Source organism: Apodemus sylvaticus, chromosome 12 (assembly GCF_947179515.1).
Source record: "Apodemus sylvaticus chromosome 12, mApoSyl1.1, whole genome shotgun sequence".
NCBI lineage: Eukaryota > Metazoa > Chordata > Mammalia > Rodentia > Muridae > Apodemus > Apodemus sylvaticus.
In genome coordinates, this window is record NC_067483.1 from 66,546,804 (window position 1) to 66,567,201 (window position 20,398).

The 20,398-nt window shown below is 34.8% G+C and overlaps 1 protein-coding gene across 5 annotated transcripts in view; it reads left to right on the forward strand.

Annotated features, from left to right (window-relative positions):
- The window catches only part of Cop1 (COP1 E3 ubiquitin ligase), a 113,057-nt gene that overhangs the window by 34,516 nt on the left and 58,143 nt on the right, over positions 1 to 20,398 (forward strand). For 3 of the 5 annotated variants that reach the window (XM_052200018.1, XM_052200019.1, XM_052200020.1), the window contains exons 7-9: positions 589 to 648; positions 1,928 to 2,004; positions 13,029 to 13,086. In XM_052200018.1, the coding sequence (XP_052055978.1) occupies positions 589 to 648; positions 1,928 to 2,004; positions 13,029 to 13,086 (195 nt within the window). The remainder of the gene's footprint in view (positions 1 to 588; positions 649 to 1,927; positions 2,005 to 13,028; positions 13,087 to 20,398) is intronic. The other 2 variants (XM_052200021.1, XM_052200022.1) reach the window with 1 other exon arrangement.

Genomic DNA, 20,398 nt, shown 5'->3' on the forward strand with positions numbered 1-20,398 from the left:
TCTTGTACCTCATTTGATGTGTGGATTATGTTTTGGGTATTCCGGTTTTCCAGGCTAATATCCACTTATTAGTGAGTGGAATGCTTATATTTTATTGACATGAAAATGGCTGTGATGCAATGGGAACATTATGAAAAGCAAAATACTTAAATGTTTTTAAAAATCATGATAAGTAACTATTACAGTGTCTAATTCATAGTTGCTTTGGAGTTGATTTAACCACTCTCAGACTAATGAAGTGGGTTAGATTGTGTGCCCCTTTTTTAAATTAAATGAGATGTGAAAGCTTTTTGTATATCTTATATTTTTAAGTCACTTTATTAGCATGGTTCATTATTTTTATTTCATTATAAAATCAGTCTGTTGTAATAAATATAATATTATGTTCCCATAAAAAGTATTATCTATATTTGAATGTCAACATTCGAATTCTTTGATTTTCTTTCAGTCTCCTTTTTCCCTTAATGATCAGTTTAGTAGGCCTTTTATTTTTTTCTTTAAACCAAATGTAAGGTTAATTTTTTCCATTGTGTTGACAATGTGGTTTAGATTAGAATTTTTTGTTTTCTCCCTTTCTTTAATCTACAGCAATTGGAACAGATCCAGAAGGAACTAAGTGTTTTGGAAGAGGATATTAAAAGAGTGGAAGTAAGAAATCAAGAAATTCTCACCTTTCTCATAGTTTCACTTTATTTTTAATTAACAATTCAGCTGTGCAGGGAGACAAAGTCTGAATACTTTTTTTCTAGATAAATTGTAATCTAAATTTGTATTGAGATTTATTGCAGTAATTTTTGATTAAATGGAACAAAATTTGGCCTAATTTTCTTTTTGCAATCCAGTTAATTAAATAATTTACTCCTAATCCTTCAATATTTCCTTAAAATGATTCATCATTTCATCTTTTATTGAATTTATTTTTACATTCTACTGCATCTATTAATGTATACTAATATAATTAAAAATTATATGAAGACATTGGCACTATTGTTGGAATTCATATTAAAATCCAGATTAACTATAGAAATTCATTGGGAGATTCATAGGCTATTGTGAATTAAGGTCACTGCATATGGCTAAATTTAAATTTAGTGTGCTTAGTATTTACACATGTGCTTTTCTTTTTCTGACATAAAAACAATCCAAAGGATAATAAATGGTGTTATTTAATGGGAATTCAGTATCCCTTATAATATTACTAATTTATTATCTGTTTAGCTATTTTGGGCTAAGGCAGATGTAATTTTACCTGATTATGTGTCTATCTTTACCTGATTATGTTTTTTGCATCTTCGAATTTGCTATTTTTATATTAATGAGAACATTCTACATAAAAAGGCCAGTCATTAGGTTCAGAGACATAATTTATTTATATGATCATCTTTGATTAGCCCCCTTAGGTTAATGATCAAAAATTAGAATTTATGTCATTGTTAAAGTCAGTATTTTATTCAAGAATGCTATTCTTATTTATTACTTATAGATAACTTGTAGAGAGTGACAGACATAGTCTTAGTCTTCGTCAATTAATTTTGATATTTGACTGTTGTAATCCAGTCACCATATTGCCTTATTTATTGTATTGTCCACTAATAGATCATCACTTGTATAAATAGTTCACTGTGTCAGAAAGACACCGTGTCCTCTAATTTACTTCCTTTTGACTTTTTCTTCATTTGATGCTTTCTTTAGTTAGAACAGTATTTATTAGGAATTCTAGTTCTTTAACACTAGGCAAGACTTGCTTCTTAATTGCAGATTAACTTCATTTTGTACTCTATGGAAAGAAATCCTTGAGAAGTTTACCTTTGAAGACAAAAAGGGACTGATAGAAAGCTGGGTCTAGAACAGAATATAATGCCATATGATTGTTTGATACATCTGCTGTTTGGAGTATGTACAGTAACTCATATAATTACAATTTCAGGAAATGAGTGGTTTGTACTCTCCCGTCAGTGAAGATAGCACAGTGCCTCAATTTGAAGCTCCTTCTCCATCACACAGGTACAAAGCTTTACATTAGTAATTGCTTGGGGTTTTATATTAGGTGTTCATGGCACTGTAGTTCTCAGGAGCCTTGTTAATGAAGACTGTGATGCAACACCACTGAAAAATAGCATGCAGAGAGCCAACCTTTTTTTTTTTTTTTTTTTTTGATCCTTTGGGTTAACTTAGTGGGTAGATGTTGCAGTTTAAATTTACACATGGATTAAAAGTTTGAATTTTTTGATGTCTTTTAAATTAATGTCAGACCTTAAATCAAAATATGGAAACATAAAATGGTAGTATTAAGAAAAATAAGATTAAAAACCTTGGTCTTGGCACATGTCTCTAAAATCTTAATACTCAGGAGGCAAATACAAGATCTCTGTGAGTTTGAGACCAGTCTGTCTACATACAAGTTCCAGGTTAGATAGGAACACAAAGACCTTGTTTTTTTGTTTTTTTGTTTTGGTTTTTTCAAAGCAGGGTTTCTCTGTGTAGCCCTGGCTGTCCTGGAACTCTGTAGACCAGGCTGGCCTCCAACTCAGAAATCCTCCTGCCTCTGTCTCCCAAGTGCTGGGATTAAAGGTGTGCACCACCACCGCCAGCAAAGACCCTGTTTTGTAATGATAATGAAATAAAAATTTAGATCCTTTTTATTCCAGTTCGCTATAATTATGGTGGTTGGTACTTTTCCCAGCTTTAATAATGAAAGAATTAGAAAGACATGTTAGTTTAAGTCTTCCCAGGTTTTTGTCTGTCTGTCTGTCTGTCTGTCTGTCTGTCTGTCTGTCTGTCTATCATTATCTGTCCTGGGCTGGCCTTGAACTTAGAATCTTTCTGCTATAGCTCAACTTGCTTCCCAAGTGATAGAGTACTAGTTTTACACAGTGTGTAGTTCTACAGCTGGTATAGCCTTTGGCTTGTTGGTGTGGGAGAGTGTACTGGTGCATAGAGGAAGCTAAGGACTTCTTAAGTAGCCCAGACTAGTTTCAGACTCACAGTCCTTTCATCTCAGCATTCAAAGTAGGTGGGATTTTGTACACAACCTATCATGCCTGTCCTTGTGTTCTTCCTAGCTTGGGAGATGGAAGCTTGAAGTTCAGAATCACCCTTGGTTACACAGCCAGTTCAAGGCCAACCTAAGTTACATGAGACCTTGCTTCCAAAAGTCAAAAATAATTAATTTTATCCAATAAATTATTAAATTCTACCACCACTACAGCGGGGCTAATGTTACGTGTAAAATGATTATATATCTCTTACCCTATGTCCTTAGATTTTAGAAATAGCTTCATTTGACTATAGAATACAAGAAACAAAAAGATACCTTTAGTTGTCAAATATATTTCATTAAATAAATGCTATCTATGTTGGACTTTGATGTTTTATGCTTAAAATGTTCAAATATGAGCAACAGCCAGCTAAGCTAGTAATTCATCTATTTCTTTATTTAACAAAACAAACAAAACAAACAAACAAAACCCCTAAGGATGATATCTGTTATTTTTTAAGCCTATAATTTACTTTCTGATGTTTGGTGTCCTTGACAACCGTACTGTTTTTTTTTTTCCATTGGGGTATTTGTTTGTTTGTTTGTGACTGAATACAGGGAAATTGTACAGTATCACAAACATTTCAGTAATAAACTGGTAATCCATTTCCATTTTCATGTCACTCAGTTTAACAGAAAGCATTGTTTAGCTGGCCTTTGGTGGCACATGCCTTTAATTGGTGTATGAGATTTTATGAGTCTTGAAAATTACATTTATTTATTTGTTGAATGCCTCTTATTAGAGATTAGGCAGTTTTGTGTGTGTGTGTGTGCTGAATCTTGACGACAAAGCTTGTACCTTTTGGAGAGATCCTACTTGTCTAACAGTCACAGGAGTACATAAATCTGGAGGCTTCAGAAGAACAGATTAGCAGGCTGGATGCTCACAAGAATACTCTGTTTTAGGTAGTTGAGCTTTTCCAAAGAGATAGCAACTAGTGGAACGAAGCTGAAACGTGCTGGAAAAACCATTGGATCTGATTTGGATTTTAAAATGTTTTCAATTTTCTTGTGGAAGAGAGAGAAGATATGTCATTTCTAACTTCATACCTTAGGAAGCAGGGAGAAAAGTTAGAAAACTTATGAAAGAAGAGTTAGAGCTTGTTATGATTTTGTTAGTGATAGTGGGGAGGTAGTTATTAGCATAAACTGGGCGTGGTGACACACACCTTTATTCCCACTGCTGAAGAGCCAGAGGCAGATGGATCTTTGTGCTCAAGACCAGCTATGGAGGTCTGTATGGTAAGACCCTGTGTCTCACTAAACAAAATGTCCAAAACAAAGCAACAGGTTGCTGGGCAGTGGTGGTGCACACCTTTAATCCCTGCACTTGGGAGGCAGAGGCAGGCAGATGTCTGAGTTGGAGGACAGCCTGGTCTACAGAGAGAGTTCCAGGACAGCCAGGGCTATACAGAGAAACCCAGTCTTGAAAAAAACAAAACAAAAAAAAAACAAACAAACAAAAAAACAAAACAAAAAAAAAAGGCAATAAGTACCAGAATGAAGGGGCAGACTATGAACAAGAATCTTGGAGTGGGCTTGGGATTCACACATTCACTTACACATTGGGCTTACACATTCATTTGCTGTATGTTAATCTTGTTTACTGATTACTTGGAGTAGAGATTAAAGACTAACCAGGTCCTTTTCATAGTGAGTACTAGAGATGAATAACTTTACCTTCTGCCTTAGAGAGAGGTTGAATTGATGTAGTAGCAGGCATGAGAAGACACTGAATTATAAATGACTGTAGAGAATACTTTTTTATTACCTGCTTATTACTTATCATTAATAACACTGATAGGTAATAAAAGTACAAGTTATTAAAATTGTTTTTAAAACTTTAATTTTCTTTCTTTAGAATATTTGAAGAGTTTACTTTAAGTAATTTATCCCTAATTTGGGTTGTACCAGCTAGGCATAAAACACAGTGAAGACACTGATACAGTTGTGAATATGGCAAACCTCCAGACCCTATTCCCATGATTTTACTGTCTTGCGATGGTTAATAATTTTAGTAAATTAATCATTTTGCTTAAAGTACAGAATGAGTAAAATTTTTGACGCCAAGAATTTTAATGTATCAACACTCATTTTCCTCTGAAGTGATAATGAGTGTATTTTATTTATAGTTATTTCAGAATTTTTATAAAATGTGTGTGTGTATATGTGTGTGTGTGTGTGAGTGTGTGATGTAGATATATTTGCACAGATGAGAATGCCATGCATGGAGCTAAGAGCAGGATATCAGGTGCTGTCTTAGTTAGGTTTTTACTGCTGTATACAGACACCATGACCAAGGCGACTCTTATAAGGTCAACACTTAATTGGGGCTGGTTTGTACGTTGAGTCCATTATCATCAAGGTGGGAGTATGACCAGTGTCCAGGCAGACATGGTACAGGAGTTACTGAGAGTTTTACATTCTTATCTAAAGGCTGCTAGGAAAAGTCTGACTTCTAGGCAGCTAGGTTGAAGGTATTAAAGCCCACTCCCACAGTGACACACCTCTTTCAACAAGGCCACACCTCTTAAATGTGCCACTCCTTGGGCCAAGCATCTACAAACCATCACAAGTGTCATTCTCAAATCACTTTCAACCTAATTCTCTTGAGTCAAAATCTTTCACTGAGTCTAGAGTGTGCCATCATTTTCCTGTGTCTTTCTAGTTACTGGGAATATAGGTGCATTTGGCCACACATTGCTTTTTATGTGGATTCTGGCCTTATAAAATGCTTTTTGATTCTTGCTCTGAACATTGTCCTGGTCTATTAAAATTCTGAGATCTGGCATTGTAAAGAGTCATTATTTCAATTCTTATTGGTTGAGAGGCAAGACCCCTGTTTGAAAAACAGGAATTTTGAATCCTTATTATCTAGTATGATACATCTTATATGATAGAGCTCCCAAAGACTGAAAAACAGTCTGGGGGTGGGATGGTAGGGATAATACTTTAGGAAATATAAGCATTATTTATAATATGTAATATCTGGATTATATATTAATACATAATACAGTAGTACATTCAGTGTTAAAGTTTTTAAAGTGTGTTTAGATATTTTATTATTGTTAGGAGTGGGTAAAGGTGTCTAAATATTTTTTTTCTTTATACAGATGAAAAGTTGCATATTATTTTTCACAATAGAAAATGCATATATCATTTATTACATGCACTTAAATATCAATACAAATTAATGTCAGTCACCTTTTGAGGACAACTTTAAGAAATGTCTACCAAAGATCCCTGTATCGAGCAAGTGACACCAAATTTTAGGAGCAGTACTAGGTGATGATTATAAGGATGAAATAATTGCATAAGTGGCCTAGTCGTATTCTGTTACATTTCTTCCAATTTTTAACCATTTTAGGATGTTCAGTACAAGTAGATACTTCTTAAGCATCCATCCAAAGTGTTAAATCTTACTCCACTATCATAGTTTTAACATAAACCGTCACATTTGCTTTGAAAGGGACTGTGGCTTAAAGGTTTTATTGTCTATCTGAATTGTTTATTTTAAAGGTTTATCTGAAGGCTAGATGGTACTGTCTAACTTAGGGTAACCTTCTTCTCCCAGCAAGTCTCCTGTCTCAGTTTCCTAAGTGTTGGAATTCCATGCTTGTTCTATCATATATGGCCTTTTGTCCCGTTCTTTAAAGTCAGTTACAGCAGGTTTTCCTTGTAATTCTGTTTCTAATTATAAATTCCTTTAGACTTGGATATTGATCTTGGCTATTTAAGTAAAAACTAGATAAAAGCAGAATGTGGCAAATAGTTTTAGAATGCCTTCAGGTTCAGTACTGCATACAGATTTGTTTTGTCATATTTGCATCTTATATTCTCTAAGGGAACTTATATTCTCTAAAACATAACTACTTTTTGTTTACATGAGGATAATGTGAATATAATTTAATGTCCTTTAGTCCTGTCTACTAGTTCAAGAACCTGAAAGTGTATTTTTCTTATCTTCCTGAATCTTTTTGTCAGCATAAAAATTTAATGTTAATCTGAATTAAGGTATTAAGTAGAGTATAATGTACTGACATATGTATATCTGTATACTATACTACTAGACCTAAATCTAGTCTCCTGATGGACTCTGATCATGTAAAGTTTGATTATGGTGAATCAAGGTCTGATGGGTAGGTAGATAAGAACTAGGAAAGTTCCTAAAGTTACTAAAAACACAATATGGCTTGGGAAACAGTGCTTATGGACCAAATTTAGACGGATTGGCTGGAGAGATGGCTCAGTGGTTAAGAACTCTTGACTGCTCTTCCAGAGGTCTTGAGTTCCCAACAACCACATGGTGGCTCACAACCATCTGTAATGAGTCTAATGCCCTTTTCTGGTGTGTGTGAAGACTGCTATTGTGTACTTAGCTACATAAAATAGAATGCTTTGATATTATAGAAAGCTAACTTTTTTGGTAAGTTCTACGTGTTTGAAGAATAGAAAGAAGGGATCAATCTTAGTCTTAGTGGGTGTTCTATTGCTGTGAAGGAACACTGACCACGGCAACTCTTAGGAAGGAAAGCATTTAATTGAAGGCTTGCTTACAGTTTCAGAGGCTTAGTCTGTTGTCATGGCAAGGAGCATGGCAGCAGTCACATGCTGGCAAACATGGTGCTTGAGAAGTGACTGAGAGCCCTGTTTTTAAAATAAATAAGTAAATAAATAAATAAATAAATAAATAAATAAAAACGTTTCCTTGATTCTTTGTAAATTTTACATCCTATACCAGAATCCAACTCATCTCCCTGGCCATCCACGCTTGCAATTTTTCCCCTCAAAAGAAAGAAAAATTTTGTCGTGGAAGCTGCAGTGTGTCCCACTGTGTATACCTTTGTCCATAGCATCTTTACTTGCAAATGTTAATTGCAACAAGTCATTGATTTGGTGATTCGTAGCCCCTGGCTTCTGTCACACTTTCAATACTGGATTCTTACTAGCTCTCAGATATCCTGTTGTTGTCCTGTATCATGGAGATCCTACAGCTTTAGTTTTGCAGTATTGGCCCCTTCATGCAAGTCAGTAGTTCATAGATGATGGGGTGGGCCAGCTCAAAGTCCTGGATCTAGTCTAGGTAATAGCTGAGTTGGCCAGCCTGCCAGCTTCCTGCACAAGCACCCACACCACCAGTGCAAGCTCTCTAGCACTGCCCTAGCTCACCCAGTGCTGCAGCTGGCAAGGGCCAGGGCCTGCGCTGCTGCTCTCATGCCTTCCCGTCCAGCTCACTGGCACTCTGCCACTCGGGTCTGCTCGGCTGTGCTGCCTTAGTGAGGTACAGGTCCCACTCTCCCAAGCTCTTGGGGTGGGAGGGTAGGGCAGCATCTCTCACACCCATGTAAGAGCTAGGCTTACCAATTAGAGAAGGAGACAGACAGACTGAGCCGGGTTCATGCTTTTTCACCCACCAAAGCCTACTCACAGTGGCTTATTTCTTTAATAAGGCCATGCCATATATATATATATAATTTCTTCTAATCCTATTAAAGAATTTTGTTCTTCGGTGACTAAGTATTCAACTTTATGATCCTATATGGGCCATTTTTAATCAAACCAGCACAGGGTCATAGTTGTTATGTTTTGAAGAAACCCTGTTTCTACCCAGCCTTGAAAATGAGAGTGATTCCAGGGAACTGTGGAACAATTAAGAGAGGATCCCTAAAGATTAAAATATGACCCAGGATATACTGTTACCCCCTATTAATGGAGTAGAACAGATAAATAATTGCATTCCCAAAAATGCCTATAGAGGAAATTTAGCATTTGCCTATGATTTTTTCCCCGAACATGAACAGATATTGAAGTTGCCTGTAATATTTGTGAGTGCTACAGTCATAGTGAAAACTATAAAGTATAAGAAAGGACCAACACTGTCCCTCTTTTAGGCATATTAATACTATACTCTCATACAAAGAGAAAGAGTATATCAGGGACATCTTGTCTTTTCTCAAGTTTCCTGTACTTAATCTATGAATTCCTGTGACTGTCTACTAGACACTTAAAGGCCAGAAAGTAAACTCTTCCTTCTATTTTATACCATGCATTATATGCATTAGGTTTACCACCTGTACTAAAAATGGCAGTCAGCAGTGCTAATGCACTGTTTTATTCTAAAGGTAAAATGTCATAGGAAGATAAATGCTCATTTCCTACTGCCACCAGCCCACTTGACTTGTCTGTGTTTTCTGTCTTTGGAGGTGGCCAAAGTGTGCTAGGAGTGTAAAGGAAACTGGATTTTTCAACTAAAACCCCAGTATAATAGGAAAGATACGTTTAATAAATGTTAGTATGACAAAATCAAATATACTCAAGTGATTTAGCTTATAGGTACTTTTACCAAGAGTTCAAGAAAAGTTATATGATTTTCAAAATTAATGTAACAAGATACTATCTACATGTATAAATATAAATGTACATGTATACATTTTTGGTTTTTTTTAAAGCCTAGTGGGCCTAAATGAGATAGTGAAAATCTGAGAGCACCAAATTCTATCTAATGCCATGCAAATCATCATCATGGCGTCAGGAGATGTGCCAGCCTATTTGGAACTAAAACTGTTTATAGACTTGATATTTTAAGTTTTGGTGTTTTAATATATTAAATCTTTTGCTCAGCCATAATTTTCTTTTGATATATAAGTATAATATTTTTTGATGCTTAGCCTAAAAGAGTAAAATGAAAACCTCCTTTTATAAATATAGTAAAATTTTAAGTGTTTTTATAATAATTAGGTAAACTAAGATAATCTTAAAAGTGTAGTCCATTCCTTAAACATCTAACTAAGAATACATTTTAGTCAATGCCTGACAAAAATGTACTGGTAGGTGTTGAACTGTTGACGTTACAAATTATTTTATAGTTTATTAATGTTGTTTACTTGTTTCAAATATCAAGTGCCTAGGCTCTAGAGAGCTACGAAAGTCTCTTCAGAAGTAACAAATCGGTGGTTGTGAATTGAAAATGGAATACTGTAGTGTCTATATTATGATCAGAGAAGATCATGATAGCTTCTTGCCCTTTCAGAGTAGAGAGAGTTATACAAGGCACGTCTCTTCTTTGATTAGTGAAGATTTTGATCCCAGTCAGTGTCACAGTTATAAAACCACACACAGTGAAACTGGTTCAAGAAAGAACATTTCTCTTGCTGTTTTCATCTCTATTTCTACAGTTTTGTCTCTTTCTCAAGTATCATCATTTTCTTTATTTTCATTAATCACCCTATTTTTGAGTCTTTCCTTATTGCTTGGGAATGCTTTTTCTAATGATTTATAACTGATTTTTATAACCTTAAAGTTTATAGCAAATATATCATCTAATAAGATTGTCTTCTGTGAATTAAAAATAAATAGTAGTCTCCAACTCTTTGGAAGGGGACTGTAGATATAAAGTAGTCAAGTACAGCTCTATTTGTGAGGAACTGAAACATTGACTACTTCTGTTGATTAGTTGTACCTGAGGCTAATCCTTAGCCATATGCCTTTGACTGTATTCTTTTCTGTCCCTGTTTCTTTTGATGCATCATCTTCTTCTGTTTGTTTCTTTAAATGTATCCTTTTCAGTTTTTTCAATTCTACCAAGCAAAATAATTTACTTTAGAAGGAAGTAAAGTGGTACACTGAGACCTGTTCAATCTGTCAGAAAAATTTCAGCTTGTAGCTTTTTACAGCTATCTACCAGCCTTGAATTTCTCTGGAAGGAAACTACTCTAAAAAACGTTTCCTTTTTCAGCTTCAGGATTATTGTGGAATAACAGATTATTTAAAAGAGTATAAATACTAGGTTCCCTGCTCAGCCTATGTGCTATAGAAATAAACACTTCCTTACCTTGTGTAAGTTAGTACAGGAAGGCGCTAAATAATTTTTTATAATATTTTAAATATAATTTGTATTAAGCCATTTTCTCACATATTCTGCATTGTTTTTATTTATATTTTTATCTAATTTTCTCATTCTTTATCAGCAGTAACATTAGGAATCACCATCTTACTTTCCTCAGTTTAATTTTGCATAATTTTCTTTTAATTACCACTCTGAAAATTTCTCTGTGCCATTTTGCTGCCCTTACTAATTTTTTTAACTCTTATAGTTATTGGTACCTATGTAAAAATACTTGATAATTCTGTATCATTTTAGGTGGCTATTTTTTTTTTCATTTTTGTCCCTAAAATTCATCCATGAAATGGACAGACTAATAAAGGATTTCTCTCACACTTCATTTATAAAACATAAAGTATTTAGGAATATGGCACATTGTCCTAACTTTTTTTCTAAGTGATAATGTCTGTATGTAGGTACCTGCTGTTTGTGAAGGGACACGGGGTTGTGGTTAGGTGTGGTGTATGTGTGTAATGGCAGGTACTTTGCACACTGACTCATCTCAACCACACACCTGTGTAATTTTACTAATACTGTACGAATGGTAGGAATAGTTTCATTAGTAAGGAAACATTTTAATGCAGACTTTGCCTTGTTTCTCAGCTGTTAGGACTACATGAAGAAACTAGCCCTCCCCAACAAATGTACAGCTCCAGGGAATGCACACTATAATTGTGTATCAACAGAAGAAATTACTTCAAGACTTCAAACGTTTATTTAAATTTGTTTTATCTTAATTAAACTATAATTACATAATTTCTCTTTTAAATGTCCAACCTCCAACTCCCAACATGTACTCTTCCTCCAGCCCCTCCCACAATCTCCCTCTCTTTCAAATTCAGGGCCTCTTTTAATTATTATTATTTTTTCCTTTTGGTTTTTTTTTTTTACACTCAAGATTTTATTCCCCTCCCAGTCCACCCTTTGGCTGTTCTACATCCCATACCTTCTTCCCTGCCCCACGAGGATGTCCTCACCCCCCAAATTCATGGTGTTTTAAAGAAATTACAGTTACTCCTGTGTGTCTGTAACTACAGTCTGTTGAGTTTGTTTAGTGTTGACTGGATTATGTGATTGCTTATGCACTACCAAGGGTCCAGAGAGTTCTTTATAATGTCAGTGGAAGTTTGGCTATGTGATGGAACACATAGAACCTTTCATGATATATATGTGTGAGGAGTTGGGAGGAGTGTTTTATGGTCCTTTGATGTCTGATTGGTATTAGATGCTTACTGTATTTTAGCTTTGTATATAATGTTACATTTCATTTTCATTTCTCTGTACCATGTCATCTTTTCATAAACTGCTACTCAGATAGGAACCACCTGTTCAGAGTCAATTTATTTTCTGCTTAATTAAAAATCATACCCTAAAAATACCTCTTTTAACCTATTTCAGTGCTAGAGTAATTTATAGCTTTTGTGTTGGGAACCATTTAATTAATATCCTCAATGGCTTGATTTTATTAGGGTAGAAAATAATATGAACATGCTTATTGTGGAGATAGAAGCAGAGTGTGAATAACTGTTACATTGAAATATATTTTACAGTTTTTAATAGTTGTATTTCTTTTTGTGGATTTTTAAATTTTTATTATTTCATTGTTGCTGTTGTTTAAAGAAATGCCTCTTAGGCCGCTCTGGCCTCGTACACATAGTGAATCTGCTACAGCTTCGACTGTGCTGGGGACTAAAGGCATTTATAAGCTGTACTCAGTGCTCTACTTCCAATTGTTGGTAGTTTTTTAAGCTAATTTTGTTTTTAAGATAGAAGAGAGGCAATAGTGATGAAATACAGAAAATAAGAAGCTAGCTTGTGTTTCTAAAGGTTGTCTTAGAGTTTAGTAGAAGTTGTGAAACAGTGCATGAAGCAGACTAGGTGGGTTCTAGGGCAGAGGAAACTGCTATATCAAGGGTATGGATTTGAGGAGTTTTACATTCATTTTATTCCTTGTTAGTTTCTTGTACCAGGTTTTATAACAACATTTGGGGCTAGAAACTTAGAGATAGATAGTCCTCATTCACTTCATTTGGTAAAGGGGAAACTGAGTGATTGTAAGGTCCAAGAGCACATGGCTAAAATACTGAAATTGTATTCTTCATTTTGCAGTAGCATTATTGATTCTACAGAATACAGCCAACCTCCAGGTTTCAGTGGGACTTCTCAGGTAAGGGAAATATTTCACAGTATGTATCAGTGGGTGCTATGAGAGTAATCATCTGCATTGTAAAGTAATAGGTTAGGTTACTAAAATATTCTTTGATAATGACACAAACCTTTTTTAGTAGGACTTGTTTCTTGTACACAACACAATTAGTTGTTTATTTGCTTTTCAATGGTAGGAATTTTTAAAAGGTTTTTACCCTTGATGATTAATATCAGACCTTAAGAGGAAGAAAATATTGTCAGAAATTGTTTGTCTCAGAGATATGAGAATAATTATTGATTAATTATACATCATTATATTAAAGCATTAATCATTTCTTATAGTTTCATGGACTCGAGACTTAAATAAACACTAGCCTCACTTCTTCCATTTTATTCTATGATTCTCTTCACTTTTACTCTTTCCAGCTTGTCGGGGGGAGGGGGTTGATGATATTTGCTAACCTTGTTTTTTAAGGTGGGGGGGGGAACCACTGAATACTAAAAACAAACAAGTAAGCAAAAAATTCCCCAAACCAACATATAATTATTTTCAGATTCACAGAAAAGTAGTAAAATTGCTCTGTGAATTTCTTTATGTAATTCAAATAATATGTCCAACTACTAAAATTTGTATTACATTCTTAAGTCATTTCCCCGTTTACCTGTACATACTAATTTTTATTTTTAAAGTAATAAATTTTATTCCAGTTGTATTTTTATATAATTTTTCCTCCTAGGTGTTTAAGGTATAGACATATTTTTTACCCATTGTCATTCAGTATATGTTTCTTTGGAAATAAATGTGCTATTTTTTGTAATCATAATTTTAAAATTCAGGAAGTATTAATATTAAATATTTAATATTAGTATTTAAACTTAGTATATGTAGAGAAAAATACTAAATGGTATTTTTATTGGTCATTTCTTTATATAGTCTTTAGTAAATGCAAAGCTCTCGAAACATATAGCTTTTAGGATTTATTATCTTGAGTTCTTGGACAATAATTTATTTTGTAGTTTTGAAACTACTTTGTACATATTATATATGAATTTGCATGCCTTCACCGGCCTGTTTTGTTAAACCTTTTGTTATTGTTGTTTTTGTTGTTGTTGTTGTTTTGTACTGCTGAATCCAGTAGTACAAATTTTTTAAAATAAAAATATTTATTTGTTATTTTCAAATTTGGATCTTGAATCCAGACTGTGTCTGGTAGGCAGGTGTTCTACTGCTAAACTTGTCTAACACATTAAGCTTTAAAAAACAACTATTATAGGAATTACACTTTGGTTATCAAAATTTATAGAGTGGCTTGTATCTCTTTATAAGATAGTAAGTAGAACATGATTTGAGTATTTTTTGCAATAATAGGATATGTTAGGAAAAATTTTAAAGCCTCAAAGTCTATATATAATAACTTGAGCAAGAAAGGCCAATTCTGAATCTGGAAACTAGCTCGTATAGTATTTTACAGCATGGCCTTGACACTTTCCTTTGAAGATAATTTCACAGAATAACTATCAGACAGGGCTTCTCCATGGCTTTGATAAAGTCAGACAAAAAACTCATTATTCAATAATTTTTTAAACACATAAGTAACCATAGTTGCTTTGCAGACCATACAAAATAACAAGCACATCATATCCTACACAATATGAATGACTGCTGTTTTGCATACTATCCAAAGTAGTAGGAATAGCTTCTGCCTCTTCTACAGCTTAATTCACTATATACTTCTTTGTTCCCTTTCTAGCTTTTTTTAAAAAATATTTATTTATTTAATGGATATGAGTATATATTGTTGCTGACTTCAGACCCACCAGAAGAGTGCATCTGATCCCATTACAGATGTTTGTGAGCCACCAAGTGGTTGTTGGGAATTGAATTCAGGGCCTCTGGAAGAACAGCCAGTGCTCTTAACCACTGAGCCATATCTCTTCAGCCTCCTTTCTAGCTTTTTGTATGCTTGGCTTTTGTGGTGCTAGAGATTGAGTCCAGAGCATATCTTACATGCTAGTTTAAGCAAGCACTTCACCTCTTAGTTATTATATTATACTCCAGGTCTACTTCTGATATATTTAAAATTTATTGTAAGAGAATTTATCCCACATGACAGTTGTGCTCTGATTTAGAGTAAAACTCAATATTCTTGAATGCTGCTACATTATATGAGCCTTACTCTTCTTATAGATAGTTTTTGACACTCTTACTAAGCCAAATCTTCCTTTTGGTTGTGTAATTATACATATCTTGGTCCATGATTAGAGGTATGTGGAAAGTTTATATGGAAGAAAGCTTTTCACTATACCTTTATGTAGCATTCGGATTTTCTGTTAAATTCCCAAAACAAGGTTAAAGATTGAGAGTCTGGTGAAAGAAGAAAATGAGCAAAAGTAGCTGTTCTCTACTTTTGATAGTTGCCATTTTTAAATCTGTGTGATGGTATAAATTGAAACCATACTTCGAATCTTGAGCTGTGATGTTTTCAAGACTAGCTATATGTGTTGTACATCAAGTCTGTGATGTGGGGCAACAACAGCAGACCATAGTTCCCTTTCAGGCAGTCAGTTGGCAGCAGGTACTCTAGTGGATTGTTTTTCTGTATATTAGGCTAGAATTTTTTTTGTTTTTTTTTTTACAGTATTTTGAATTTATAATTAGGATGTAACCCCTTTATAAGTTGAGAATTTTTATGATTTTTGTCATTTTATGTATCATTTACTGGTGTATAGTCAAAGAGACTTTCTGGTTCCCTGAGGCATGTATTAGTATTATCCCAACTCTCATCCACAGAAGTCCTGTTGATAATACTGCTTTTAGGTTTACTTTACTATGAAAAATTTTTTAAAAAGTATGACTAAAAAGCAACGTGAGAACAGGATTTATTTTAGCTTACAGTTCCATGCAGGATAAAGTTCATCCGGGTGGAGATAGCTTGCCAGTTAGTAAGCATAGAGATTATTTTTTATCTGTCCTGAGGAAGTGAGCCCAAGCTATAAACAGCAAAGCCACAGCCTTTAATTGTTCCAAACATTCTGAAACAGAACCACCAAGTGGGGACACAGGTGTTCATATATCTAAAGTTTATATGATATAGGGGATATTTCTCATCCAAATCACCACATTCCACCTCTCCCCATAGTCTTTAACGTCTCAGTCTGAAATCTCTTTTGAGACTAGAGTCAGTCTCTTCAAATCTGGTTCCTTATAGAATTAAAACAAGAGCAAAACCCCACATATGTGCTTTTTATATACAGTGGCACAGAATGCACGTTTCCATCGCAGTAGCGAACAGTGAGCCATAGTGAGGAAGGTGAACAAAGCAGGATCGACTGCAGCAGCTCACACACCAGTCTCAGAGCTCCACGTTAGTGTCTGGAGCTTTGCTGCCGTCAGTACTGTTTCTACAGACAATTAATGAGAAAATTCCAAAATAACTGACTTATTTCTGAATTGCTGTGGGTAGAGTAAAATGCAGGCTCAACTTTGTACACTTCCTAGGAGGGCAGATATTGAGGAGTAAATTCTATTAGAGATTTATACACTAGAATGAATGAATTCTCACCTTTCACTCTACTGTTCCTGTTGTTTGATGCATGATTTTTCTTGGATCCCACACTGTTTTCACACTTGAAGAAAAGGATAGATTTTCATAAAAGGACCCATATAAGACAAATTGATGTTATCAAAATTCAAGTTAGTGAAGATTAACATTAATAAATGTAGCAGTCTTAAATATAAATTTTAAAAATGAATATAATGTTGAAATAACCAAACTAATTGTAGAACAATCTAGATAGATTAATGCCCTTAATTATTAATTTAACTGGTTCCTATTAAAATCTCCCCATAGTAATTTTTTAAGTGGACAGATATGTACCAATTGAATTTGAAATTCTTTGATAAATTGAATGATTCAGAGGTTAATATGAGGAGCGTACTCAACTACTCAACATAAAAGCGTGCTGTTACCAAAGGAGCAAAATAACAATCTCATTAAAATATCATTGATAACCTGCACGAAAGGAGTGTCTTACGGTTTGACTGCTGTGAACAGACACCATGACCAATGCAAGTTTTATAAAAGACAACATTTAATTGGGGCAGGCTTATAGGCTCAGAGGTTCAGCCCATTGTCATCAATGCAGAAACATGGCAGCATCCAGGCAGATACGGTGCATGAGGAGCTGAGAGTTCTACATCTTCATCTGAAGGCTGCTAGTAGAAGACTGACCTCCAGGCAACTAGGGTGAGGGTCTTAAGCCCACACCCACAGTGAGACACCTACTCCAACAAGGCCACGCCTCCTAATAGGGTCACTCCCTGGGCCAATCATATACAAACCGTCACAAGGAGTTTGTAAAGTAGTGCAAAAAAAAAAAAAAGATTTAAGTACACGTAATAACTAGAAACATTTGATAGAAAAGTGTCTGGTATTTACTACTTCCTGAAAGAGTAATTGTTTAAATACAAATGATAAAATAAGTCAACATACAATAAAAGACCAGAAACAAAATCTTATCCTGTGTTGTGAAGCATCTTGAGTATGGTATATAAAAATCTTATTTGCTGTAAGATGTTAAAGAAAAAAAAACAGCTGTGGTACTGATAACTTTTTTAATTCAAACTCTAGATAGGGTTAAAAAGTTTGCTAAAAATCCTGGTTAAAAAGATAAAAATGCTCATCTTCATGTCATGTGACATGATTCTGAAGTTCCTAAATAAGAGAAAATTTGAAATAATGCATGATGCCAAAGAATTCCTCTAATAGTATTTACTGAGATAAAGAGCGTTCGAATGAGAAACTTACATGAATGATTTACAAATGAGGACACATTCCGAAGTCACATCATTGACTATTTGTGTATAAACATCATAGAGTGTATTTACACAACTCTCAATGTTGTAGGTCAGTCACTGCACTTGTGCTGATGCAGCTAAGCACCAATATAAAACAATATGCCTGCTGCTTTCCAGCATACCATCTTATAGTAAGCTTATTGTATATATAATAATGCATTCCAAAGTAACAAAAGTGTGTGGTAGACAAAGTACATAACCCAAGAGCAGAGTTGCTTAATGCTGTCAGCATTAAACAAGTGTTTGTTGGTTGGTTGGTTGGTTGGTTGGTTGGTCGGTCGGTTAGTTTTGCTCTGATTGGTGTGGAATTCACAAAGACCAGGCAGCCTCAAACCCACAGACCCACTTGCCTTTGCCTTCTAGGTGCTTGGATTAAAGGCATGAGCCACCACACCAATTATGAGACGATTCTTTGGGGGGGGGGATATTTTATTTATTTACATTTCAAATGTTATCCCCTTTCCTCTCCAGAAACCCCCCATCCTATTTTCCCTCCCCCTGTTTCTAGTAACTCATAGAAGCATTTGATTTGAAAATTACACACATAGGAATTCTTTCTAAGAAATCATTTGCAATACTACATAAAGGTGAAATATTAGGACCATAGAGAAAGGTCAGCAATTAGGAAAACTTACTGCTCTTCCAGAGGGCCTGATTTCAGTTCCCAGCACTCGTGGCTCACAGCTGCTTATCTGTCCAGTTGTAGGGGTTCTAGTGCCCTTTTCTGGCCTCAGTAGATAGCAGTAAATACTCTTGTAGACACATACATTGTAAGAAAAGTAAATATTTTTAAAAAGGGGTTGTATTCTAGTAAATTCTGGAACATAAACATGCAGAGCCATAGTTAAATAATTTAGAATGTTATCCTACAGTTAAAAGTGAATTGTTGTACTGTTCAAAAAACAATCTAATAAGTAAAGTAAAAATTGAAAATGCTAACATGCTTAAGAAAAGCTAGAAATGTATGGCCTATTATATAGTATAGGTATATTATACTTCTACAGTTTGTTTTGCTTTATAAATTATGAGTTTCTGTATAATGATCAAAAAATTAAAAACCAGAGGAACTTATATTTTAACACTTAAATTTCATCAGTCATTCTCTCTCTCTCTCTCTTTCTCTCTCTCTCTCTCTCTCTCTCTCTCTCTCTGTGTGTGTGTGTGTGTGTGTGTGTGTGTGTGCGTGCGTGTGTGTCTGTCTGTCTGTCTGTCTGTATCTGTATCTGTATCTATCTGTGTCTGTCTGTCTTAGAACTGTTATTCAGGCTGCCGTGAAATTCACTGTTAGAATTCAGTCTGGCTTCAGGTTCAGAGCAGTTCTAACTTCAGCTTCCTAACTGCTAAGATTACAAGCCCCAGTTTCTGGTAATAAATAGGAAAAGAACACAAAAGAAAACCAAAAAACTAGCTAGTGGTCCAGGACTGGCTCAAATATTTGTTGTATATTTTTCTCTTTTCCTGTCAACTGTTCTTTTCTTAAAAGATTGGACTTTTGAAGGGTGTAATTTATTTGTTAGGATATCTTAATTCTCATAGGGCTCCACCTCTAGCTCCCTTGTGGTTCTTCGTTGTCGTACTCTTTGTTCTTTAGTGTTTGGTAAAGTTTTCCAATTTGTTTTATCCTTTGAGCTTTAGTATTATCCTATTTAGATCCATAAAGACATCCTGGGGTGGGGAGAGTCAGGCATATTGTTTCATGTTAATTCCCATGCCTGAGGCCCTGGCTTTGCTCCTTGGCTGCAACCCGTCCCCACTCCATTCCAGTTCCCCTCCTCTAAAATTGTAGCAGTCTCATGCCTCTGATTTCAGCACCTCGGAAGCTAAAGCTGAGAACTGTGTGTATGAAGCCACCCATGTTTACTTATCAAGACCCTATCTGCTGCCCACCCGCTGCCCTCAGAATGGGAGAATCTACCTCCTGATCCTTCTGATATTTTTATTGGAACTGCCCTTACTTTAAAAACTATTCTAGGGAGAGTTCATATTTTTATGATATGATAGACTTTACTCATGTTTTTGCATGTTTATTGCTAAGAGGTCTTTAAAATTTGACTTAATTTGAGATTACCTGTAGTTATAAGATGTAGTTATAAAAAAACCACAATATATTGTGTCTCTAATAGAGAGGTTTTACATAACTTGCTAAATTACCTTTTATATTTTGTCATTTTGATAGGTTCTCCTACTCTAATAGTTGCATATGCATCCTAGGGATTTTTCTTTTAAATGAATAAAGACATGTTCTGATTGGTTTTTGTTAACAAAGATGAGTTATACTTTAGAAAAGAGCATTGCATACCATAGTAAATTATGGGCAAATAAGGGAAGATAGGAAGTTTTACAGGTAAAGCAAGATGGGTTACTTAATTTGTTCTGAAATTATTGTCTTTGACTCAAGTCCAAATAATAAGAATGTCATTAACCCAAGGCTGGACAGGCAGCTGCTAAGGCAGTATCCTCCTCCTCTTCCATA